Source organism: Aptenodytes patagonicus, chromosome 25 (genome assembly GCF_965638725.1).
Source record: "Aptenodytes patagonicus chromosome 25, bAptPat1.pri.cur, whole genome shotgun sequence".
Lineage (NCBI taxonomy): Eukaryota > Metazoa > Chordata > Aves > Sphenisciformes > Spheniscidae > Aptenodytes > Aptenodytes patagonicus.
In genome coordinates this window covers 2,984,859-3,008,640 of record NC_134973.1, presented here as the reverse complement: position 1 = coordinate 3,008,640, position 23,782 = coordinate 2,984,859, and the positions used below count along the sequence as shown (strand labels likewise).

General features: G+C 50.0%; 3 protein-coding genes across 4 annotated transcripts in view; 2 read left to right on the top strand and 1 right to left on the bottom strand.

Annotated features, from left to right (window-relative positions):
• The first annotated feature begins 1,379 nt into the window (after positions 1-1,379).
• Positions 1,380-6,903, top strand: UBXN6 (UBX domain protein 6). Its single transcript, XM_076359278.1, has 11 exons — positions 1,380-1,496; positions 2,038-2,192; positions 2,547-2,608; positions 2,762-2,893; positions 3,485-3,582; positions 3,985-4,060; positions 4,147-4,231; positions 4,495-4,714; positions 4,821-4,951; positions 5,606-5,751; positions 6,285-6,903. The coding sequence occupies exons 1-11, from the start codon at positions 1,414-1,416 to the stop codon at positions 6,411-6,413; spliced, it is 1,317 nt and encodes a 438-aa protein (XP_076215393.1). The 5' UTR covers positions 1,380-1,413; the 3' UTR covers positions 6,414-6,903.
• A 533-nt stretch (positions 6,904-7,436) lies between these two features.
• On the bottom strand, positions 7,437-23,768 carry CHAF1A (chromatin assembly factor 1 subunit A). 2 transcript variants are annotated; one of them, XM_076359274.1, is made up of 15 exons: positions 23,714-23,768; positions 23,251-23,301; positions 22,167-22,990; positions 18,855-18,911; positions 16,490-16,731; positions 15,841-15,901; positions 15,226-15,294; positions 14,574-14,797; positions 13,889-14,057; positions 13,600-13,680; positions 13,425-13,514; positions 12,930-13,191; positions 11,821-12,308; positions 9,424-9,517; positions 7,437-7,931 (listed from the first exon to the last, which is right to left on the bottom strand). In XM_076359274.1, exons 2-15 carry the CDS (start codon positions 23,297-23,299, stop codon positions 7,834-7,836), a joined length of 2,808 nt encoding a protein of 935 aa, XP_076215389.1. In that variant the 5' UTR covers positions 23,300-23,301; positions 23,714-23,768; the 3' UTR covers positions 7,437-7,833. The 2 variants fall into 2 exon arrangements, with proteins under 2 accessions (XP_076215389.1, XP_076215390.1); XM_076359275.1 differs by lacking the exon at positions 18,855-18,911.
• The window catches only part of SH3GL1 (SH3 domain containing GRB2 like 1, endophilin A2), a 33,596-nt gene continuing 33,072 nt past the window's right edge, over positions 23,259-23,782 (top strand). The window contains exon 1 of the mRNA XM_076359283.1: positions 23,259-23,347. The gene's annotated coding sequence lies outside the window, so the exon portion shown is untranslated. The remainder of the gene's footprint in view (positions 23,348-23,782) is intronic.

Genomic DNA, 23,782 nt, shown 5'->3' with positions numbered 1-23,782 from the left:
GTGACCGTCCCCTGTCCCCGCGAGGAGGAGGAGGAGGAGGAAGAGGAGGACGAGTTGTGCCGTGGAAATAAACCTCATGAAACCGCCTGACTTGCAGGGGTGTGCATTCGTCCCCAAATTTTGAGCCCCTCGGCCCATCTCAAACCTGCTTTGCGGGGCGGGAAGCGAGGCCCCCGCCCGTCCCGGGGTACCCGCGGGCCCAGGTAGAGGCAAGAGAAAAATCTTCCCGTGTTTTAGCCGGGGGCTCCCTCGGCCCAGGTTGCAGCCCGGGGCTGGGCGAGGTTTGCTCCGGTGCTGCGGAGGGCCCGTTTCGGGCTAGTTTGGTCAGGCTGGGGCTGCTGGTTCCTCCCGGGGCGGCTGCAGAGCAGGGGCCGTGGGTGCAGGCCTGGTGTCTATGGGGTCCGTGGGTGCAGGCCTGGGGGCCGTGGGGTCTGTGGGTGCAGGCCTGGGGGCCATGGGTGCAGGCCTGGTGTCTATGGGGTCTGTGGGTGCAGGCCTGCGGTGTATGGGGTCCGTGGGTGGAGGCCTGGGGGGCGTGCGGTCTGTGGGTGCAGGCCTGGGGGCCATGGGTGCAGGCCTGGTGTCTATGGGGTCTGTGGGTGCAGGCCTGGGGGCTGCAGGGGCCGCGGGGTCCATGGGTGCAGGCCTGGTGTCTATGGGGTCCGTGGGTGCAGGCCTGGGGGCCGTGGGGTCTGTGGGTGCAGGCCTGGGGGCTGCGGTGAAGGCCTGGGGTCTGTGGGGTCTGTGGGTGCAGGCCTGCGGTGTATGGGGTCCGTGGGTGGAGGCCTGGGGGGCGTGCGGTCTGTGGGTGCAGGCCTGGGGGCCATGGGTGCAGGCCTGGTGTCTATGGGGTCCGTGGGTGCAGGCCTGGGGGCTGCAGGGGCCGCGGGGTCCATGGGTGCAGGCCTGGGGTCTATGGGGTCCGTGGGTGCAGGCTTGGGGGCCGTGGGGGCCGTGGGTGCAGGCCTGGGGGCTGCGGTGAAGGCCTGGGGGGCGTGGGGGCCGCGGTGAAGGCCTGGGGTCTGTGGGGTCCGTGGGTGCAGGCCTGGGGTCTGTGGGGTCCGTGGGGTCCGTGGGTGCAGGCCTGGGGGCCGTGGGGGCTGTGGGTGCAGGCCTGGGGTCTGTGGGGTCCGTGGGGTCCGTGGGTGCAGGCCTGGGGGCCGGGGGGGGGGCCCGGGCCCGCCCTCACACGCAGCCCCCCCCTTCCGCTCAGGCCCTCAGCCCTGGAGGACCGCGGAGGTCATAGAGTGGTGGGAGCCTAGAGCGGCGCTAGGGCCAGCGTGAGGGACACGCCCCTTCCGGTGGCGGTGACGAGGGCGGGGCGGAAGCGCGGGCGGGGCGCGGCGGTCCCGGTCCCCGGCCCGGTCCCGGTCCCCGGCCCCCGGCCCCCGGCCCGGTCCCGGCCCCGGCGCCATGCGCAAGTTCTTCCAGGAGATCAAGGCCGACCTGAAGTTCAAGACCGCGGGGCCCGGACAGAAGCTCTCGGAGCCGTCCCGGTACGGGTTAGGGGCGGGGGGAACGACCCTCCGGTAACGGTGGGCCCAGCGGGGGGAGGACGCCGTTCCCGGGGGGGGTCAGGGCGCTGCCGGCAGCGAGCGGGGCTGACCGGGCGGGAGCCGGCCCCGCTCTGCCCAGCTGCCGGTACCCACGGGCCCCGCGGCTGCCCTGGGCCCGGTGCCGCCCGGTGCCTGGGGACAGCCGGGCCGAGGCTGCCCGGGGACACCGGGCCGGGACCGACGTCGCCGACTGCGGGGACCAGCGGCCGAAAACACCCCAGCGGCCCGTCCCGCGGGGAGCCGACGCTCACCGGGCAGCAATGCTGCTGCGCCGGGGCGGCCGGTTCGCCAGCCGCCGTCCCCGGGGGCACCGGGGCGGTAATTATATATAGAATCGTAATTGCCGTTACGTGGCCGCGGCCGCGGCCAGGCCGGCGCAGTTGCCCAGGCGGCGTCGGCGGCGTCTCGGTGTGGCGGAACGGGCAGGAGTGGGGTGGCGGAGCCCGTCTCCTCCCGAGCTCTGCCGCTCCGTCCTGCCCAGGGTCCCCAAGGAGAAGCCGAAAGCCGAAGCGGTGCCGAAACCTCGTCAGGCACCGACCGATGAAGCGCAGATGGCGGCGGCGGCGGCGCTGGCCCGGATGGAGCTGAAGCCCAAGGCCAAGCTGCCCTCCTCTCAGGAGGCCATCAAGAACCAGGGTAGGAGCTCGCCGAGGGACGCGGGGAAGCTGCTGCGCTGGCGTAGGGATGGGGCAGCCGGGCTGGGGCAGCCGGGCTGGCTGGGACGGTTACAGCTCCAAGCTGAGCCCGGAGAGGGAGGTCCCAGGTCGGTAACTGCTCGGGTGCGGCTCTCGAGGACGTTGTGGGGCACAGCTGGCTTCTGTGACCGCTTGAGTGTCATAGAAATGGGGGTGGGGGGGGGTGTCACGCTCACCCGTGGACTCTCAGGCCAGGGACGGAGCACCCGGGTAGGCGTTCGCCTCCCCAGGGCGGCGCTGCGCGGTCCGGAGCCCTCCCAAATCCGCCGCTGTAACCTGGGTTCGTCTCTCGTAGTGAGAAAAGAGCTGATGGCTGAGGCAGCTGCGAGCGAGAAAGGGCTCTCCGCGGAGGAAGAGGTAGGAGAGAGGCGGCTGTTCCCTGATGGGCTCCCTTCTGTGCTGCCGCGTCCCTGGCCTGCGCAGACGTGCCAGGGTATTTAAAACAAAAAAAAAAAACAAAACCCAAAACGTTCCTGGGTTCAGCTCGGTGCCTGGTTTTGTCTCCTCTAGGACCCCCCATCCCCAGACCAGGAAGGGGCAGCTGCCCCCTCGGTTTCAGGGGTCTATTTCATTTGCCCGTTGACCGGTGCAGTTGTAAGGAAAGACAAGAAGGAAAAGCACATCAGAGAAGCCATCCGGTCGGTAAGCGCCACGTCTGCCGGCTGCAGGGCGTCCCTCCCTCCCGTTTTACCTCGTCGTGTGGCGCGGGTCCCTTCCAGCGCTGCAGCAGCGACCTCTCCAACCCTCCGCCTTCTCCCTGTAAAAGCTCCACCGTCTCCCAAAGGGCAACTCCGTCCCGCTGCAGACGTACAAATGCCTGTCCGAGCACCCTCCCTTCGGCCCGCTGGAAATGCCGAGACGGGGAACTCTGGCCCTGTACCGGTTTTGGCTGGGACAGGGTTAATTTTCCTCACGGCAGCTGGGACGGTGCCGTCTTTTGGATTTGTGATGAAAACAGTGTTGATTACACACTGGAAATGGCTAAACTGGGAAGCAGTGAATAAATTCCTTCGCTTTGCTTGCACGCAGAGCTTTTGCTTTACTTAAACTGGCTTTAGCCCAACCCACAAGTAGTTTCCCCTCCCACACTTTTGCCCTTCCAGTTCTCTCTGCAGGGGGAATGAGCATTGGCTCAGCACCACGATCGGGCTTAAACCACAACGGACCCGCACATCCCTTCGTGCGGAGTACCGCCGGCTCCCCCCTGACCAGCTTCTCTCCCTTCTCCCCCAGTATTTCTCCGTAGACCCGGTGGCTGCCTCGATCATGGAGATTCACACCTTCAACAGGGACCAGGAGAGAGTACGAGTGGGCGTGGAGACCATGGCCAAGTAAGCGGGCTGCGCTGGTAGGACCGAGGGTGGAGGTAGCTCGCCCTTTCCCTGCAAGGCTAGCAGGCAGGTGGATTTTCTTGCTGTGCTCCAGGCAAAGTCTGAAGAAAAAACGAAGCCCAACGGTCTTAACTGTTAGTTAAGAAGTAAAGGTCAGCATCTCGGAGGTGTTTCAAGAGTTGGTCCGCTAGTCCAAGAGGTTTGGGAGCCGCTGGTTGAGATCAGCCACCCCCCATCTTCTTTCTGGCACGGGCATGAAACACTGATGTATTTTACCTTCCTCAGTTTTTCAGCTCTTTTATCTGCGAGAAATACTGTGAGGTCTCTCAGTCTCTTACACCTTGGGGTAGCGCGTCCTGAAGTGCCTGCTTTGATCCATGCCGTGCATTCCTCTTTCTGCAGATACTTGGATAACATCTATCTCCATCCAGAGGAGGAGAAGTACCGGAAAATCAAACTGCAGAACAAAGTGTTTCAGGTGAGGTCAAGACTCCTGCAGGTGCTCTGCCTAGGAAAGTCCTTGCCTGGAGCAGACTACATCTAAATTCTTTCTTTTTCTTCCAGGAAAGGATAAGCTGCCTGGAAGGGATACACAGATTTTTCCAGGCTATCGGGTTTGAGACAAAAACACTGCCTGTTCCAGGACAAGGCAAGAAATCTAAGCGTATTAAACCGGAGTCAGGAGTTGGAGTGGCAGTGGGGCATCCAGGGGAGGCTAGCGAGGCAGCTTTGGTTGCTGAGAGCGCTCCACAGGCTGTAACGAAGGCTGTTACTCCAAGGCTGTAACAGAAACGGCCACCCACCCTGCGGTTCCCCTGTTAAGACATTACGTTTTCTGGAGATCCTTGGCCTTATATTTCATATGTTACTCATGTAAAGAACGAGACTCAAATCCTGTCCTTTTGGTTGCAGAGACCACAGAGGAGTACTACGTACTGAAGGAAGAAATGCTGACCAAGTTGGAAGACCTCAAGGACTACAAAGAGCAGCTTTTAAGCTCTGAGCCTGTCAGAGCCCAGCTAGATCGCCAGCTCTGTGTATTTAAACCGTCACCTGAAGCTGCTCGGTTTGAGCTGCCGAACGACTTTTACAACCTCACTGCAGAAGAGATCAAACGAGAGCAACGGCTCCGGTGAGCGGGCTTGGGAGGAGGGCCCTGACTGCCCGGGGGGGCACACGGTGCCAGCTGAGGGTCCTGTACCTCTCCTTCATGCTAAAAAATTGCTCTCTCTCTAAAGGACAGAAGCAGTGGAGAAGGCTTCGATGCTGAGGACAAGAGCCATGCGAGAGAAAGAAGAACAAAGGGAAATGCGGAAGTACAACTACACCCTGGTGCGAGTCCGGTTTCCCGATGGATACATCCTCCAAGGTAGAAGACTTCTTACGCTTTCTTTGCGCACCCCCAAAAGCTTCTGAGAATACCTGTGGCGCAAGAGCTTGAATAATAAGCAGGCTTGAGGTGTGCTGAACACAGCTGGTAGAATAAAGCAACAACAACAAAAAAAAAACCCCACACAAAGAGTGGGAAAGTGTTTCTCTAAGAACTCTTCCCGTCTCCGAGCCCTCCACCCGCCTAGGGTTGGGACTGGAAGCCAGGGTTGAGTGGAGAGGGAAGAATCTCAAGGCGCTGTTAATTAAAGCGTGCTCTTCCCAGGCTACCGCGAGCAAGCTGGACTCATTAGCGCAGTTTGTTACAGTAACCAGCAGGAGGTTGCCTGTGTGGTGTCAGGCTATGCAACAGTACCAACCCTCTTCAAATTTTGCAGTAGAACTCTGGAAATCATTTCAGGCTTTCCCAACTCTTTGTTACAGGCCGGCAGGGGCTTGCAACAATTGAAGTAATATTTTTTTCTTTGGGGATTCTGCTTTTATACTTCTCAGCTGAAGCAGGCTGTTTCTGTGTCACTGAAGTAGTTCATAAAGTTAGCATCAGTGCGTGAGCCCCACGAAACCTACCACAAAAGGTTAGATTTGGTAAATGCCAGACTCACTCTCAATATCTCACCTTGTTTTCTCATGGCAGGGACTTTTTATGCACGAGAATCGGTATCTGTGCTCTACAGCTTTGTGAGAGAAGCGCTCAGAGATGACTGGCTGCCCTTTGAGCTGTTGGGACCCGGAGGTCTCAAACTGACTGATGAGAATTTGGCCTTCAATGAATGTGGGCTGGTGAGTTTAAAAAAAAAAAAAAAAAAAAGATAGCTGGTACCTTCCACAGGGGTCTTCAGGTTGTCAGAGTCACCTACTGCTCATAACTTAGAGAAGTTTGTGTGTCTTCTGCTCAGTGCTGTGAGTTGTGCTCTGGCCCCTTTTTCTTTTTAAGTGACTTCAAGCAAAGAAGTCACTGCTTGGAGGCTTCTAGCTCTAGGCCGGGAGGTCTGTCTGGGAGGAACTGCAAGGACCTCCCTCCTGTAGCAAATGCAGCTTGCAGTAGTTGCCAGCAGCTCTGTCACAGGGTTAGCATCCACGCTGGGAAGAGAGGGAAGGCAGCAACTGCGAGGCAAGCGCAGCTCTAGCACAAGGCTACCAACAGAAAGCCCAAAGCAGCGTCCCCTAAGGAGCTTCTCGCAGAAATCCACGCTTGTCCTTTTTAGTTGAAGTACTCCTGCTAAGTTTTTCCAGGTCTGTGAACGTACGCAGCATGTTATGAGGTCAAAGTATAACATTGCCATAGCTTAATAACACAGCCTTTTCTGTTCCAGGTGCCCTCAGCCCTCCTGACTCTCGCCTGGGACGCAGCAGTCATGGCAGACATTCAGGCGTCGGGAGAAGAGCAGCCAGCAAGCCCCCTGAAACCAGAACTTCTCTCCAGAGTCCAGACACTGTCATGAAATAAAGGGGAGTGGATTCAGTGCTGGTGGTTTTAGACTGTTCCCTCATTTTCCCCAGACTGACTGTTGGAGCTTCCAGCTACGTGACCTCAGAAATGACTTTTGTTTTAGCGCTGCAGAGTGGGAGTCTAGATTCTGCCATGTCGCACCAACCTTGCGGTCACCTCCACAACTCCGGTAGCCACACACTAAGGCAGTCTTGCCCAGTAAGACACTCACAGGACTGCTCTGAATGGCTTTAAAAACCAAGTTCTAGCAGTGACTGCTTGAGGTGTTTCCAAGACCATGATGAAGCACCACTCTCCTCCCTTGGAGGAGGGATTAGGTGCTAGTACTAGGCTGGATTACCAATCGATTGAGCCTGGATATCAGGCTGGGCTTAGAACTCGGCTTCTCCTTTTGCTTCTGTGTGCACCGTAACTCCTATTGGAGAGAATATATTTAGATAAAGTTATGCTTACTCTGATTAAATGGAATATTTAAAGACTCAGTTCTGTTCGAAGTTATTTGAATTGCATTGCTCTTAGAGGTTTGAAGCGCAGGCGAGCTCCGGACAGTGCTGGGGCTGGCACTGGTGTTACTGGTGCAGCTGTGGCATTACCCACCTTTTCACTTCATGGCACCCTAGGGACAGACCAGGAGGCTGACAACAGGCAACAACTATTTATGCCGCCCACTCACGAGCAATTAAGCCTCAAACTGCAGCCAGTATTTTAGGGAACTAATTCATCAGCTCACAAGCCATATAAAATTAAAAGCCCCAGCAGGTTCGTTACGTAAACAAGTTTGATGCTAGTTCAGTCCTTCATACTTCACTCTTAAAGTTTTTCTGTGGGGTAGAGACCAGCTTTCATGCGTACAGCTTCTATCGTAGCACGGGAGACCGATAATCTACCCCTGATACGTAAATTAATACTGGCCTATCCCAAAATAGGAGAAACAAGGTGCATTTTCTTTTTCTTTTCCAAAGGTAAAGCCCTGCTGCTGTTCTCTGTAGCAAGTAAGACCACAAACAGGATGATATAGATAGCATAAATTCAAATATAATTGTACATCATTTATACCCAAGGCCATGCTATACAACATTATGAACAGAGTCATTCCGCCAGTGGCATCACAATAAGCTTATTTCAAAATCCCTCCACTAGTTTTAGAGATAACTTAGATACCTTCCATTACAAAGAAGTATCAAAATTTCAATAATGCTTTATTAAGGACAGATTAATATGCAGTATTTTTTTAAGCTAAAAACTAGAACTAAAAATTTAAGCTTCCATCTGGTCTGAAGCAGAACAAAGTGCTGTCTTCTCTTTACAAGAAATATGGAATACTTTCAAGTATCTTGTTCAAAGATACACAAGGTTTAAAATTTTCTACCTCATTCTACATACATACAGAGAAGTTAGTAGGCATTTAAGTCTCAAACTGTATTAGATGGGCTGACCATGCTGGCGTCCTGGTGAGCAGCTCTTGTGCCGCTGGATTCTGAAGGTGTTTCAGTAACTGCCAATGTAGAATCTGCAAAGTAGAAAATGTGGTGGTTTGGGGTTTTTTTTTTTTTGGTTTGCTTTTTTAAACATCCTCGTGAATCTAGTAGAATTTGACTACTATATGCTTTATCTGTCTTAGCTTGTCTGCCCATATCTGTTGCAAGTCTCCTTTTCAATACTATTTAAAAACTGGTTTTAATATTGGATTAGCATCAATCCAGAATAAAATTACTTCAACCGTAAAAAGGATCTTCATAATCTTTTCAGTGCTTTAGACTCGGGCAGACTTAAACAAATACAGCTGCATGTATCAACAAAGCCTGAGGAAGGCAGGCTACCCAATACCATCCCCGTCCTCGGAACAAGAGGTTACAAACCTGAAGCAAGGCTTTCATCTCACTGCAGTCTTGTAATAAGCAAAAGCAGCTTAAGATTAAATGCAAAGCTTCTTGTCAAACAGTTATATTGCCTGCTACGGAAGGCGAGAGGAGGAACGTAGCGCCAGCTGAGACAGAAAGAACTCGGATATGTCTAGAATGGGTCAAACACTCTATAGAATTTAAGGCTTCGGGAAAACGCACGAGCCCTTATCTATCAATTAGAGGAGCTGCCCAACACAAAAACCCCACTTCCCTTAATTCAGGTTGTGCCAGTAGCATTGTGAAAGAGCTCTATTGTGAGAGCAGTAAGAAAGGGCTCGGAGGTCTTGAAAGCGGTTTGGAGGAGCTGAATGCACATCATGTGGTTGGTGTTGTCATTGATCTGTATGATCAAGTGCGTATAGTTAAAACCTCACCGAGATGAAAGAGGCCGCACCGCACCCTCATCCCACTGTTTCCGAATTCATAGCCTGAAAGGATATGCTGTAGCAGTGGAGCTTTGAAAGCTCTTCCCCAAGGGATAACTGGGACACAAATATAAGCAACTGCTTAGATTCTAGAGCCAAGTGTTGATCAGAGCCCTCACCTGTCAAACGTCCGAGAGCTTGGTTATTATCTGCTGTTCCTTCCTTCAGAACAGACAATTCAGCCTGCACCTAAGACTTCAAGGAGGCAGCAGAGGGGAAGTTACACTCCAGACCTTGTCAGTCCTGGAAGGGCTCTGAACAGAAGCACGCACACCCCAGAGACCAGCCCTGCTCAGCAGCATTTACCGATAGTTAGTGGATCTGCTGATACTGACCCCAACGTTAGCTTTTCTTACCAGAAAAAAAAACCGGTAAGACTGGCAGCCAAACGCTAGTCACAAGTACCTTGAGCTATTTAGTCAATGAGAGGAAGAAGGGGAGAAAGGGCAAGAGCAGGTTAGAGAAGACTGTAAATAGCAAAGAAGCATCTAGCATAAAAAATAAAAAGCAGAGAAGTACCTAGAATAAAACACGTAGAGAGAAGAGCACAAGGCTTGGTGAAAAAATTGGCAGGAAAACTGCAACAGGCTTAGCCACACGCTGTTCCCACTCTGTCGTACCCTCCCTCGGGGGAGCGAGCATCTGCCGAGAGACTATCAATTTATTTTCCCACCTTTGACCGGCTGGATATCCACAATCATGCAGTCGTCATCTTCCTCATCTTCCTCGGTGTCTGCCTGAAATCCATCCATCTCCGCGGCTTCAGCCTTAAGGGAAAAAAAGGTACCAGCCGTGTATCAGCAAGCTGACGGTGCCAACGTGCGAGACCGAGCACAGCCAGTGCTGTGAAGGACTGCCGTGGGCATTCCTCGCGACTAGGGCTCACAGCACAGTCTGATCAGTCGGGCATATTTGTAGGGAAGAAAAATAAGCAACCCCTGGCTTCGACAGACACTGACTTTTGATAAAAGGCCTCATCTGCAATGGCACGTACAGCAGGAAGCACACCACGCTTCTGCTCCAGGATGTTTCACTATTACACAACGCCATGAACAGCCTGCACATCGACAAGTCAGTTCAAACCTTAATTGAAATCTGACTTGGGTTTGTTGGGGTTTTTTTGGGTTGGTTTGTTTTTTTTTTTTTTAAGGGAAATCTCTCCCCCCTCTGTTGATTATTTTGGATGCTTTCTTCCTTCTGAAGATGGAAAATGACTTTTGCTTGTCAAGTTTGAAGCGTGTTCTCCTCCCGACTCCTCCCCATCTTTGCCAATTAGCTTTTCTTCAGGGAGGGGCGGCAGTTCTTCCCTTGGTGACCCTATTCTCTGCCATGGGAGCAGCACAAACTACTCATTTTGAATCGAGAAAACGAATACGAGGAGTGATACAAACTGAAGTTGCCCAGCACTGAACAGCTGTTTGGTTCCCCCCCCCAACTGGAACTGTGGAATGAAAATCTCAGACCTAGAACCTGGCCCCCACCCGCCACAAGCTGTTGCAAGAGAAGAAATTTTCAATTTAAATCTTTCATTAAAGTCACAGTTCTCAGATTAAGCATTCCCCTCCTACACGTGTGCAGGTACTGCCCACTTCAGTACCGAGTTCTTCTCTCTCCACAGTTTATGCAAGAGCACCTTTACTTACACGAGCCTTGGCGCGAGCTTCATGGCAGAGTAACACGTGCCAGGGGTAGAGAACCTGGCAGCCTTCACCTACCAATCGTTCCTGGTAGAGGCTCTGCCCAAGCTCCAGCCTCGCTCAACAGGAAGGATGGGATCGCAATACCTGAGCGGTGCTGATTTAGACGTCAGGCATGAAAGGCCTTCAGGGCTCTGACACCTTTGCTCCCAGCTGCACTGCGCCACACCTCACAAGGGCAGCTTTAAGATGCTTTGGAGAGCTTTGAAGAATTCAGGTTGGTGATGTAATGCTACTAAAAGCCTTTGTTTCGCTATTTCTGCTCAAGCAGTCGGTTATATGCAGAACTTGCAGTGGGTGCCAAGCAGAGATTTTATCCCTGCCTGCCTTTAGTGTATAAGGAAAAAACCCAAGCAGATGGAGTTTGGGGGCTGAACAGCTTCTCACAAGTCTCTGATCCCTATCAATACTTGAACGCGGAGATTTTTCAGCAGAAAAGCCAATAAAGCCAAGAATAAAGTGGGAAGGAAAAGCATAAAAAGCCTTGTCTGAGGCCTCTTTCCTCCCCCTTGTCCACAGGGGATGAGGAATAAGTCCACTGACAGTGCAAACCCTGTCCTACCTGTAGGTTTGGAAGCAAACAGTTGATAACGCCAAGCTTCAGGACCTAAAGCCTCATTGTCTCAAAGGCACAGAGCATCACACAGCTAAAGCACCGACAACATAGTTTTGAGTCATCCTTTTGGATGATTAAGCTCTTAATACTACTTGTGGTTACCCCGAAAAGCAGAAGCAAACAACAGAAGACCACAACAAAGCTCAGAGCTGGAGTAGCAACTACTCCAAATCCATCTCATTTTGTTTCTATGAATTATTATTATTATTTTTTTTTAAACCAGCTCTTGAAATTCAGCATTATGTATGACAGTATAAGCCGGAGACTTTACAGACTATTATGGGTTGAGTTGCAGCACTTACGAACCACATTTAATCCGTACACATGCAACTGATGTAAGCCGCCAGCTCAGGCTATACATCTGGCAGCCATACACACACATAAAAACCTGCATACAAATTATATACAGCTGTAAAACCAAGGCCAAGCAGACACTCAGAAACTATTCACAGCTTGGATGCAATCACTGCCAAATAGCAGAAAAATGGAAGAACAGCAGGAGAGCAACATTTCAAATAGAATAGACAGTCCAAGCTGGAGAGACAAAAGAAACCCATCTCTTTAGAGTCACATAATTTCACTCCTTTCCCCACAAAAAGGGTCTTTTTGTATGAAGATCTGTAGCTTAATATTTTGACTCTGCTCGTGGCAGATCTAGGCCAATCTGGGAGGCATGCCAGGACGCTCGCCTACTGAAGACGCGCAGCTACGTTCCCGTCATTCTTTACTGGGGAAGAGCACCACGAGAGGAGCTCACCTGTTCAGCATCCCGAGGCCTTTTCATGAATTTCGTGATGGACATGCTGCCGGTGGACTTCCTCTTTACCGACGTGGGGGCGGTCTGCAGGACAGCCACGCCTGGCACGCTGCCACCCTCCTCCTTCCCCGAAGAAGGGACTTGCGTGACGTAGTTCCATTGACAAGGGACAGGGAGATGCTCTTGATCAAAACTCTTCAGCACCTCCGAGTGGACGTACCAGCACATCCTATATTCAGGTCTCTTCTCGTACACAGAGTTCTCAGAAATGATTCGCTTTAGCCTGGCTTTGGAAGGGACACCGCTGTCCTCGCCAACAGGCGTCTGTGGCCGGGAGGTGTGGGGGCTCGCAGGGCTTGCGTCGCTACAGTCGGCAGCTGCAGTCACATCACTGAACAGTCCTTGCCGGCAGCACTCCTGGAATTCCTGGATGATCACTTTGCTCCCGTTCACGTTGCCATGCAGCAGCGGCAGAAGCTGGCCAAGGACTGCAGAGAAAAAAGGATGCACAAAGGTTGTGGGGAAGAACTGTTCAAAGGTCAAGAAAAGCCAGGCTGACATAACCTATCAGTACACGCGCTCCAGAAAGAAGACAGATAGGCTGAGATTAATTTTAGATATGGGATTGTAACAGGAGCTAAGTTTGATGTAGAAAAGCCACCCCCAGTAACACCACCACCCTGAAGTGAAAGCTTCAACCCCTGTTCTAGCCTTTACGTGCATCATTCACATCCTTGTGTTAATCAGGTACAGGAGATACTCAGTACTGAAACCTGTCACACAAACTAAATCCTCTCCCCCTGAACAATAAACTGGTCGGTGGGCTCAAGCACTTCCAGTAACCAGCCGCAGTCCTAAATCTGAGTCTACTGAATTCTTCTTGGCTTTATTTCCCAGATTATCTAGAGCAAGAGGTTTTGGAGAGCGTAACGAAGGCCGTACCAGACACAATGCTGGAAGGCTCCTTTCCAAGAACTCTGAGATTCCTTGGATTTCAGACTTGTCGTAAACAGGTCATTCTGAATTTGACACTCAAGACAAAACCCTATTCTTTCCAAAGCAGAGTACAACAGCGCATAAGTACAACTATTTAGCCCTTCAGGTCTTACTTTGCTGATCTTTCGCTCTTTTTTTACTACACTTCTGTATCTGCTGTTCTTCCTCTGCAACAGGTGAATCCAAGATACACGCTGTGAACTGCTGGAGAACCTTTAGGTCCGCATTCGTGCTGCTGTCATTTTCTGCACTTTCCCAGACGCAGCCAATTTTCACAGGCTGTAGAACATGGAACCTCTTCCCCTTGGCCATCAGTTCGTCCCACTCCTTCGCTTTCAGCTTTTGACGAACCTTCTGATTCTCTGGATCGCACTCCTAAAGCCACAGGCGAGAAAGAACTCGAGACATCCATTCCAGGGAAAACAAAAGCTTTTTTAAACGCAGCTTTTTATCATGTTCCCTGAGCTACAGAAGTCTGCTCCTGAACCGTGCAGATCCGAGATGAATTACATCACTATCAAGACTACATGCTTTCTTCATCTGCCAATATTTATGACACGATTCATTGGAAACAGAGACGGAAATCCAGTGACACCCAGTTCACTTACTTCTGTCACTCCTTCATCTTCAGATAGGTACCCATGGGGTACAAAAAACCCATCGTCATCATCTTCATCCTCTCCCTCCTCTTCATCATCCTAAAAATAAACTCTGCTTATTAGAAATTACACCGACAAGTGCAATTGGTTCAGAAAGCTGTTTTTCAGCATGCGGAATCCTTACCCCTTCACTATGGGAGAGACTTTCGCCCGGTTCCTCCTCTTCCCATTCTTCATCACTATCTACTTCGTAGTCCAGTATTTTCTAGAAGAAATGCCAACATGCCAGTTCTGTAAATAATTTGAGAGCATGACACCAGACCCCATTCTGGGTTTCAAAACTCAGTAGCAAGAGGGAAACATGCAAGTGGGCCAGAAATCCCAGAGAACAAGTGAACTTGGCCAACCGCGTACCCACTTCGAGAGCATAAAGAAAGAAAAGAATCCAGCTACACTGCCTGTGAGGTGCTTACACTGTCCTTTGACCAGGGATTCCTGGGACAGATCATAGTGGTTTTCTTGTTCCACGTGCCCCAGTATGCAGGACGGTGATTCTCACAAAACTGCAGAAGTTTCATCCTACCGAATTTCCCCCTTTCAGGAACAGCATCTGTTTTGCAGTTATCCACTACCACCACGTCACTGTTAAAACAAGAGACCATCTTTAGTCCTTACAGAACACTCCCCTGCTGCTCAGGAAAACGTCTTATAGAAAACTTCAGTTTGGCCACAATACCAACCCAGAGCCTGAGTTCATTAGAACAGGCTCTCCCAATTCTCCTGCAAGAACATGAGCTCCAGACAAGCCACCTCCCTCCTTAACAGCACCTCTGTTTTAGCTATCGGTACGTTTAGTTTTTAAAACTGTCGAAGACAAACACCGCTAAGGGCCAGTAGTGTCCAGTGCTGAAAGGCAGCTGCCTGAAGCACAAGATTCCCTGCGGAGAAGGGCTTGAGAAGCCTTGTATGGAATGAAGGAAATCCACACCGTAACGTACCGCTCCCCGTGGAAACGATTCTCACACAAAATGAGTACTCAAAAGAAAAGCTCCATCTTTCCATCATCTCCAATATTAGAATAAGACTACCTTGAAACCATTCTGCAGTTCATTATATAAAAAAAAAAAAGTGAAGAAACCCCCCAAAACGCAGACTAACCTGTTTACTATGTCGGCACTGTTACTGACAAAAGTAGGTCCAGTTTTACGTGGTTTACGACACTTTAGATCCCTCAAGAAAGAAACTTCGCTATTCTGTGCACGGAGGAGCTTATCCAGCTGTTCTAAGAAGTCTGGATCCAGGGCAATACGACAGAGGGGAGCTAAGACCATGTTCTCCTTAATTTCAAAAGGAGCAAACTTTCCACAGGAGCCAGCAAGAATCTGAAATATTAAGTGAGGATCGTTAGGGCCTGAACACCTGAGAAACCGCGGTACCAACACATTCAAGATATATAACAAACCTCAATACCAGGTGCTGATGTTTGAGTGAAAATTTAGGTTGAGCCCTTCCTATTTGAGACTCCAGATGATCTCAAGGGAATCTAAGTCTTTACAAGCCAATGCAGCAGAAGACAGAGCTGAGATTTTTACTAAAGCAACTACGAACTTCTTTTGTAGTCTGCTCTGGTCACAGATTTTTTTAATTTTTTTTTTTTTAAATCCTTTACACTTTTGAAATTAGGAAGTAAGAAATACTAATGCTTTGTCCACCTAAGAAGCTCTAAAGGACAGATCAGAAGGAAATCAGCATCTTTGTTAGAAGACAACTAATGGAAGACCAACAAACCACAGGAACAGCAATACCTCACCTTCGGGGCTTGTGGAGTCTTTGGTTTCTGGAAGAACCTCGTAATTTCTGCTTTCTGTGCATTAATACGCTGAAATCAGAATCAAAATGCAAATTATAAACACAAAGGTAGGACAAGGCCTTCTAATTCAAGGTGAGCTCATGCATGACCCAACTTCAAATCTAGTGAGGTATAAAGCAAAGTTCAGTTATCTACCAGCTCCTGTAACTCAACAAAAAAAAAATTGTCTTCTCTAACACGCCTACGTGGATTCCAGTGTCATTGCTAAGACAAAGGACAGAGTTCACACACGGACATTGAAAAAACAAACGCAGAAAAGACTCCAACAGGTAAAAGCAGAGACACCAACATGAACGAAAGTAACAGACAAGAAACCTGGCACGATATAGCACCACCAGATCAGACTGGACAAGCTGCATCCCAAATGGACACGCGCGCTCCCAAGTGGCATGACCTCAAGAGGGGCACCAAGGCAGGGTGCACTGCCTGGAGAACTGCAGGAGCCGCAGGAGCCCCATCGTAAACAGCTCAGCAGCTGTTGGCAGGGTCCCAGGAAGCCCATTAACATCGTTTCACCGTAGCAGAAGTCAGAGACAAGCTAGAGAAAGCATTTACCTTTTCCTCCTCTCTTAACCGTTTCTCCTCTTCTTTCTTTCTCTTCTCCTCGAGTTTTGCCCTTTAATATAAAGTCCATGTTAACTGTCACAAATCACGAGGTGTTTGTTTGCACCGAGGAAGAGGTGAGAAGCCCCAGACTTTGACTAAGACCCTATCATGCTAAGCAAGAAGACAGTCTATTCATTCAGTCAAGGACCACACTTGGTTAAGCCTACAGAAGACTCAATTCCTTCTAGAGCAAATATTGACCTGTTTTAGCCACAAAGTAGCTAGGCTGCTTCAAGTTTCCTTCCCTCAATACCAGGAAAGGGTATTGATGTTATTATCAAGTTACAAGCGACTTCCTCAACAGACAGGGCACCAGTGCCAGCAAACTGCAAAAGTACAAGCAAGACTGGTCATGAAGTGGAGCATGACAGCTCTTTTCAGCCATTTCAGAAGCCCAGGTCAGCCTGCAAGCAAAAAGTACTGCCGAGACCAGGGTCTGGTGTACAGAGTCTTTCAAGCGCTTAAAATATATCCCATGACAGAGGCACGTGCTGTTTGACCAGTATAGCCTCTAGAAGGGGCGGTTAAGGTGGGTATGGAAAGGTGCTCACGTCACTACACGTTACTCCCCAGGACCTGCAGAAACCAAGCCACTTACTCTAAAGCTTCCTGCCTCTCCTTGCGTTTCTCCTCCTTCACTCTCAGCTTCTCAGCTTTTTCCTTTTCTTCTTTTTCTTTCTTTTCTCTCCTTTCTTTCTCTTTCAACTCTTTCTCTTCTTCTTTCTTCTTCTTCGCCTCCTCCTTGGCTCGCTCTTTTGCGGCTTTCGCTTCTTCTTTCAGCCTTCCCTTTTCCTCCCTTTCTGCTTGCAGTTTCTGCAGCTTGTCTGCACGCTCCTGATCCTGGTTCAGAAACAAGCCATTAAGCAAGTTGTCTTTTTGTACACAGTAATAGCTGCTGGCATAAAAACTTGAGTAAAACAAGGACTCCCATTTTTTCGGCTGAGATACTAGAGTAGATTCTTGCACCCACCCAGTGCTTGACCTGCAGCATTGTCTCTAGCTATCAGAGGACACAAGGTTATTAACCGGTTGCCTCAGCCAGCTGAGCTACCTCGTACTGCCTCTCTGAAGGCATTAATTGCTCTTTTCTCCTAACAAATGGAGGCGTTTCCATTTTCTAAGCATCAAGGAAAGCTTTGTATTCTACTTGCTTCACATTTGAGTCATCTTCATTACCAGTGTAGCACTCTGGAAAATTATATGGGAATTTTAAAAAGTTATTTTTAAATTTAAGATTTCAGATTGTTTCAAAAATACTTTCTTTGGAAATACATCTCTCATGAGCTAAGCTTTCATCCTTTGCATCGATGTGGGGCTACCATGGTATAAGTTTGAAAAGCGAATTTGATCTGATTTTGCATTATAAACCCATTAGGATTTTCTGACGATGTTTTTCCCACTACCTCAGGCAGTAGTGCGAGTCTCCAAACTCCGGATTGTGCAGCTGCTTTATAAGACCCGGAGCTCGCAAAAAACATTGTCACTTGCGTTAGTCCATGTCAGATAACCAGACAACACCAGGCCCTCTAAGCTTATTTAAAGGGGCACTATGGGGGGAAGATTACATTGAAAATGTTGCTGTTCACAGTATTTCCTCCCAAGGCAACTGAAATTCTCATTATGGGTCGACTGACGCATAAAGGAGAGCGTGGAACGACAAATTCAAGAAAGGCATCTTCCCTACGTTGTAGGCACTGGTGACTTCACCAAGAAACCAGGGTATGTCTGTGCTCAGACACACAAGTATCCTCACTGTGTATTTTCAGTTTTGTTTTATTTATGCCACATCTCTTCTTGGCAACATCAAGACTTACTGAACAGTGTCACAACGTACAAATAACTGCAGAAGGCAACCAACACACAAAATGGTGCCAATGGTAAAAACCCAATATTGTCAGAACTGAGTCATGGTAATCAGCGAAAATCCACTGAGTAGTTTGGAAAATGGTGTGAAGTTAACAGCAAGATTGGCGGGTCTATTTAATTTTTAGCATAATAAAGCTTCCATTCTCATCTCTCCCTCACATTACTGCTATTTTTAACATACATGTAGAATGGAAGAACACAACAGATTGGACTTCTATATGGGGCACTGTAAAAAGCAAGCATCTCGGGAGCAGGCTCAGCCACATACAGCTTATATAAAAACACACAACAGTCCCCTCCCAACTTTATAAACTAGTTACTAAGAAACACAATAAGAATTCAGAAGCACAGGCCTTCCCAACTGCAGTTAAAATAACACCCGGTTTTCCAGCAGGCAAAGCCCACTCATACAGCACTGACTGTTCAAGAACTCCATGTGATCCATCAGCCCCCCTTCTATTTAGCATTTTAGGACTGAAAGCAGAACGGGCAGCAAAATTATCGCGCCGCCGTTTTGTTACGGAACAGAGTTTGCTGACTAGCTGCATTCAAGCAAACAGAGACCGGCGCCTGAGCGCTTCCAGCAGCGACATCCAACGGGTTCTTCAGCAAGCCATAAACGCAGCGGCCCATTTGCCTCACTTATTAATGAGGAGCAGGCCCTACGTTTTGCGGCTTAAAAGGGGGAAGGGTGAGAACGGCGAAGCAGGAACCAGCCCTAAATAGAAGGCTCTTAAAGATTTCACTTGTATCTGTCCACTTAGCAGGCTGCACCCACCCTCTCAGGAAGGGTTTGAAAAAAGTTCTCGAAAGCATTTTGACAAGCAGTCAGCAACATTTACAGTTTCTTAATCTCTTACCAAAGTGCACAGAAATGCAGTGCAGGCCACCCACACTTCATTACGTATGCATTAAGAAGCTCTGGAACAAGCCAAGTACTTTAACTGCATGCATTAAGATTCTTCCATATTCATCAGTGAGGAAAACCAGGAAAAGAGATGTTCTAAGTGGACTAAGATGAAATGCAAAGGGCTTTGCTTACTATTCAATGCAAAAGCACAGCAGGTTAACTTTCTATGTCAGTGAAAATGCCTTACTCTTTGCAATCTCAGCTTCTCCTTCTCTGCCGAACTTTTGTGGAATTTCTGAGATACCTGGAATTACAAAATGCAAGTTTTAGAGATCTACATCATTCCCTTTCCACGAGGCACTAGAACTCTTACTAAAAGAACAGCAAGCTTCGCCTGAATTATATTAACATTGTTCTGGCCGATTAGTATATTCAGCAACTTAAGTATTCCTTCAGTATAGGATATAAGAACACGGCTCAAGCATATCTAACCTCCCCAATTTCCACTGAAGCCTGAATACATCTAAATGCTTCAGTTTACATTAAGTCCTCGTGTTACTAAGTTTTGCATAAACAAATCCCACTAGTCTACCCAGTTCTGTTGCATTATTTGCAAGGGACTATCACGTGCAGAAGAACAAACAGAAGCTGGGGCTGCTCCGAATCACGACGGCACAACAGAGGACATTTAATTACAGCAAGGTCGCTTCCTTCGAGTCGAACTTTTTTTTTTTGCATCCTACCACTTACTCTTGCTATGATATTTAGATATAGCTTCCTGAATACAAGGACTGTTACCCTTATTTTAACACCGTTTCTTCTTGTAATCACAGCCCTCTTGCTCTTCCACTAGTATCAGCGCATCAACCCTAAGTTCCCAACAGGTCACGCTTCTCATTTCTCTTAAAGCTGTTATTTACAGGGGGGAAAAAAAGGTATTTTATGTTTAAGAGCATTGTTCATAGACTGGTCAAAGGCTTAATTTGTCAATATTTCGGCACGCTACGGCTCAGTTTCTTGTATCCGCCTCTTCCTTCTCCCGCCATTCGCAGTATAAGGTACCGTGTCCATCCCTGTGATCGACAGCCTAACACAGACCAACTGCTTTATTTTCTATACTCACAGACATTTAAGTTTACACGGTGCAAAGCTGTATCAGGAGATTCTGTATTTATCTGACACAAAATAAGAGTTCTTTCAACTGGGAGCTTTAGTTTATCAGAGCTGTTTCCACCGAGGAAAACAAACATGCCAGGACGGACAGCAGCACAGGTCGAGGTGCAGACGTCCCATTTTGGCAAGCAGCACCTGAGCTGTTCCTACCTTATTTCACGCCATGGGAAACCAATAACTTGTTTGCATCATCATATTACATCAGGACTCAAGTACTTTTTTTTTTTTGTTTGCTCTGCTACACTGGAAGTACTTCATGCCTGCTTGAGTTTATGCATTTGTTTTAGAGATGAAAGATTGCAAGTTTTAACAGTATAAAAATTGATCGTTTTCTTCCTTGATAAGCACGCAGTAGAAGAAATGGAAGACCTGTCACATCGTAAGCTCCAAGCCCCAGCTAACTCATCCATACCTCCTCCAGGCCAGTGAGGTTTTTTCCTCACCTGTGGGACAGTCTCTCCTTAAACCCTCGGGGGACAGTTGGTGAAAGTCTTTCTTAAAAGGCTCAGGATGGCTTTTAAGCCATCTACCTAAGCCTGCTACCTTAAAAGGTAGCAGGAAGGCCAGCAGGAGTAGGGCAGTGATCGTGCCCCTGTACTCGGCACTGGTGAGGCCGCACTGGCTCGAATACTGTGTTCAGTTTTGGGCCCCTCACTACAAGAAGGACGTTGAGGTGCTGGAGCGTGTCCAGAGAAGGGCAACGAGGCTGGTGAGGGGTCTGGAGAACAAGTCTGATGAGGAGCGGCTGAGGGAACTGGGGTTGTTTAGCCTGGAGAAAAGGAGGCTGAGGGGAGACCTCATCGCTCTACAACCACCTGAAAGGAGGTTGTAGCGAGGGGGGTGTTGGTCTCTTCTCCCAAGTAACAAGCGATAGGACGAGAGGAAACGGCCTCAAGTTGTGCCAGGGGAGGTTTAGATTGGACGTGAGGAAAAATGTCTTTACTGAAAGAGTGGTTAAACATTGGAACAGGCTGCCCAGGGAAGTGGTGGAGTCCCCATCCCTGGAGGTATTTAAAAGACGAGTAGATGAGGCGCTTAGGGACATGGTTTAGTGGGCACGGGGGTGTTGGGTCGACGGTTGGACTCGATGATCTTAGAGGTCTTTTCCAACCTCAATGATTCTATGATTCTAAGGCTACCAGCTGCTCCACCCCTTCACCCTCATTTACCTGAGCCACAGACTCAATTCTCCACCTCTGGCAGCACAACATCGGCCCACCCCTCAATACCCTCCTCATTTTCCCCTCTAACAATTTGGTTGAGCAAAACAAATGCACCGGTCAGGTAGTCCAGCCTAACCGTAGGCGAGGCTTAGCTACAGCGCTCAAGCACATTCACCGGGACTGTTCTGCTTCACAGGTTTCACCGTGGGCGACTGTGCCCCTGCCAGAGAAACCCCCACTTTACACCTCCACTCATCTGTTCCCCAAAAAGGGTTGGGCGGTGAACAGGCGTTTGAGCCACGTGAATGTTTCAGCCACCTGCACAGATACTGTTGTCCTTAGAAACTTCCCCTTCGATACAGCACCAAAAAAATCACAATGTTTTAGGGTCTCTTGCTGGAGCAGCGGCATTAAACTGGAACCAAGATCACAACCGACCAGCTCATACAGAGCTAATTTCGGGGTGTTCCCTCCCGTGCTCCAGCCTTCACTGCTCGACAGCATCCTGCATCCCCAGGAGCGCTGTACGTGCGGTGACTTTTCCCCGAAGCAGCTCCCCGCGCTTGACGGCGCGCCCGGAACAAGACGGCTGGGAGCACAAGCTCTGTACACCCAGTTTGGAGAGACAGAGGCTCGTCTGACTCGTCCTCCATCCTCGCATGCAGATCCGCAGTCCCACTGACGCACTGTAGTTTCAACTTAAAGCGTTTTCTGTGCCACAGTTGCAGAAATTCAGAGCGTGAAAAGCATCTGCACTGACAGGTACTGGGGTAACGTCCTCTCACAGTAACCACAGCAGCTTCATCAAGGGTAGAAGAGAGGTTGTAAAACATCACCTAATGGACAAAACTGCTTTTGGGCACTGTCCTTATCCCAATTACCAAAACGCTAAGTCCCAGGGCATGCACTTTATGAAAAAAAAAAATATAAAATGAACCTGTAAGAGAGTTTAAAGTTACATTCACACAATGCAAATATGCCAGCAGCTCGGAAACAGGCAAGATTTAAATCCTTTAGCTACAGGATTTAAAGGAAGATTCAAGAGGGCAATAATTCAGTTATGTTATTAATAAACCAACACCACCTTCCATACGCTCCTCACGATCTTTGTGAATATCCTATTCATCCTTTTCACTACAAGCACAGGAAACCATACAACCCTACCTGCAACGCAACAGCTTTTAAAAAAAAAGCCAACCTTTTAAAAAAAAAAAGAGACCAACCTTCCTAACAGGCGTCGAGGCAGCTAAAGGACTAGTATTTCTCTTTGTTTCTGCAGCAGGCTGCGCCTCAGGTGAGCTCCCAGAGCGAGAGCTTAGTGAGGAGTTGGTAAGTCCAGAGTCTCCTTCGTGAGACGATTCCACAGTCTCATTTTCCGACGTGATGCTTCCATCCAGAGAAACAACCTGGGGAGATTTTGCGGTCATAATATCCTCCAGGAGCACTACAGGCATCTTCCCCTCAAAGATGACATCCTTCAGTTCGCTCTGGTTTACCTTGGTGTTTTCCACGTTGTTACACTCTGTTAACCCGGAACGCGACTGGATTCCACCGACCAAGTCTTCATCTTTACTCGCTACAGCTTCACACCGCGCATCAGTCTCCATCAAATCATCTATTTGGCTACTCTGAGCGGAATTCAGGCAACTCAGCTGGTTCACCTCTTTTCCTAACGTGCCGTTAGTTATAGCTACAGATGAAGATGCTTTTGAATCAAAATTAGCATGATCTACATCATCACTTAGTCTCTGGCTAGAGCCCTTTGTCAGGTCAATAACAATTACAGTTTCATTTGTGTTATCTTTTGTGTTTTTCTCGATAAAATGGTCTAACGGACCCTTTCCGTTAACGAGTTTCGGAGAAAAATTCACATCTGAATCCAGCTGGCAGTCATTCTCCACATTGTCCAGGGACGCATGCGATGCGTCGAGGGAGGGATCCTTACTTGGACCAAAACCACCTTGCGAGCTCTTTACTTTTTTGACTTCTGAATCTGCATCGTATTTTTCCTTTGGTACAGGATTCAAGCGTTTGAACGGCAACCGAGCTGCAACAACAACATTTTGTTATTTTAGTCACGTCATACAAATCACCGGGGAGGGGGGAAAGGGAAGGGGGGGGGGGGGGGGGGGGGAGAATCAAACATCAAGTCATTTTGTTAGTTCTCAAGCACAAGAATTGAAACAGATCAGCCAGCGGGGGCCGGTTGATAACTGCAAAGCCAACAGAGTTCACCAAATCAGGTCTGACGCCTTCCTAGCGCGCTAAAGCCGCGCCGGGTGACAGACGCTCCCTCTGCAGCCTCACCTTGTACGAGCTTCCGCGGAGGAACGGCCGCCTTGTCTCTGCACTCCATGGCTGTGAGGGAAAAACATCATCAGTAAACACCCGTGACCCGCTCCCGGTGAGCTACCTGCTTCCCCGAGCCAGCCGACCCGCGGCGGAGCGCGGGCTCGGCGAGGCCGGACAAAGGGGCCGGGGCGAGCCCCGCCGGCACCCCTCAGGCCGAGGGGGGGGATCTTCGCACCCGCCGGGCCCCGGCCCGCCGGACACCGGGCCCCCCGCTGGGGCCAGGCCGAGGGAGGGGAGGTCGGGCAGGAAGGAGACGGCGGGTGAGGCGGCGGGGCGGGCCCCGGCCCGGTTCCGGGAAGCGGCGGCGGCTGCCGGGCCTCCTTTGTTACCCCGGGAAGGCCCCGCGCACCCCCGCGGCCCAACCGCCGCCGGAAACACACCGCGCCCCGGCCCCGCCGCGCCCCCGGGTCGGCCCTACCTGCCACGGCGGGCGCCGCGGCTCCCGCCGCTCCTCCGGCGGCGGCGGCCGACCCGTCCCGTCCCGTCC

Excerpts from the sequence above, each read along its gene's own strand:
- UBXN6 (XM_076359278.1), top strand. The coding sequence starts at position 1,414 with ATGCGCAAGTTCTTCCAGGAGATCAAGGCCGACCTGAAGTTCAAGACC. Across the intron at positions 1,497-2,037 it reads AAGCTCTCGGAGCCGTCCCG|GGTCCCCAAGGAGAAGCCGA; the intron begins GTACGGGTTAGG and ends CGTCCTGCCCAG. Across the intron at positions 2,193-2,546 it reads GGAGGCCATCAAGAACCAGG|TGAGAAAAGAGCTGATGGCT; the intron begins GTAGGAGCTCGC and ends CGTCTCTCGTAG.
- CHAF1A (XM_076359274.1), bottom strand. The coding sequence starts at position 23,299 with ATGGAGTGCAGAGACAAGGCGGCCGTTCCTCCGCGGAAGCTCGTACAA. Across the intron at positions 16,732-18,854 it reads AGAAGCTGAGATTGCAAAGA|GATCAGGAGCGTGCAGACAA; the intron begins GTAAGGCATTTT and ends TTTCTGAACCAG. Across the intron at positions 13,681-13,888 it reads ATCCCTGGTCAAAGGACAGT|AAAATACTGGACTACGAAGT; the intron begins GTAAGCACCTCA and ends CATTTCTTCTAG.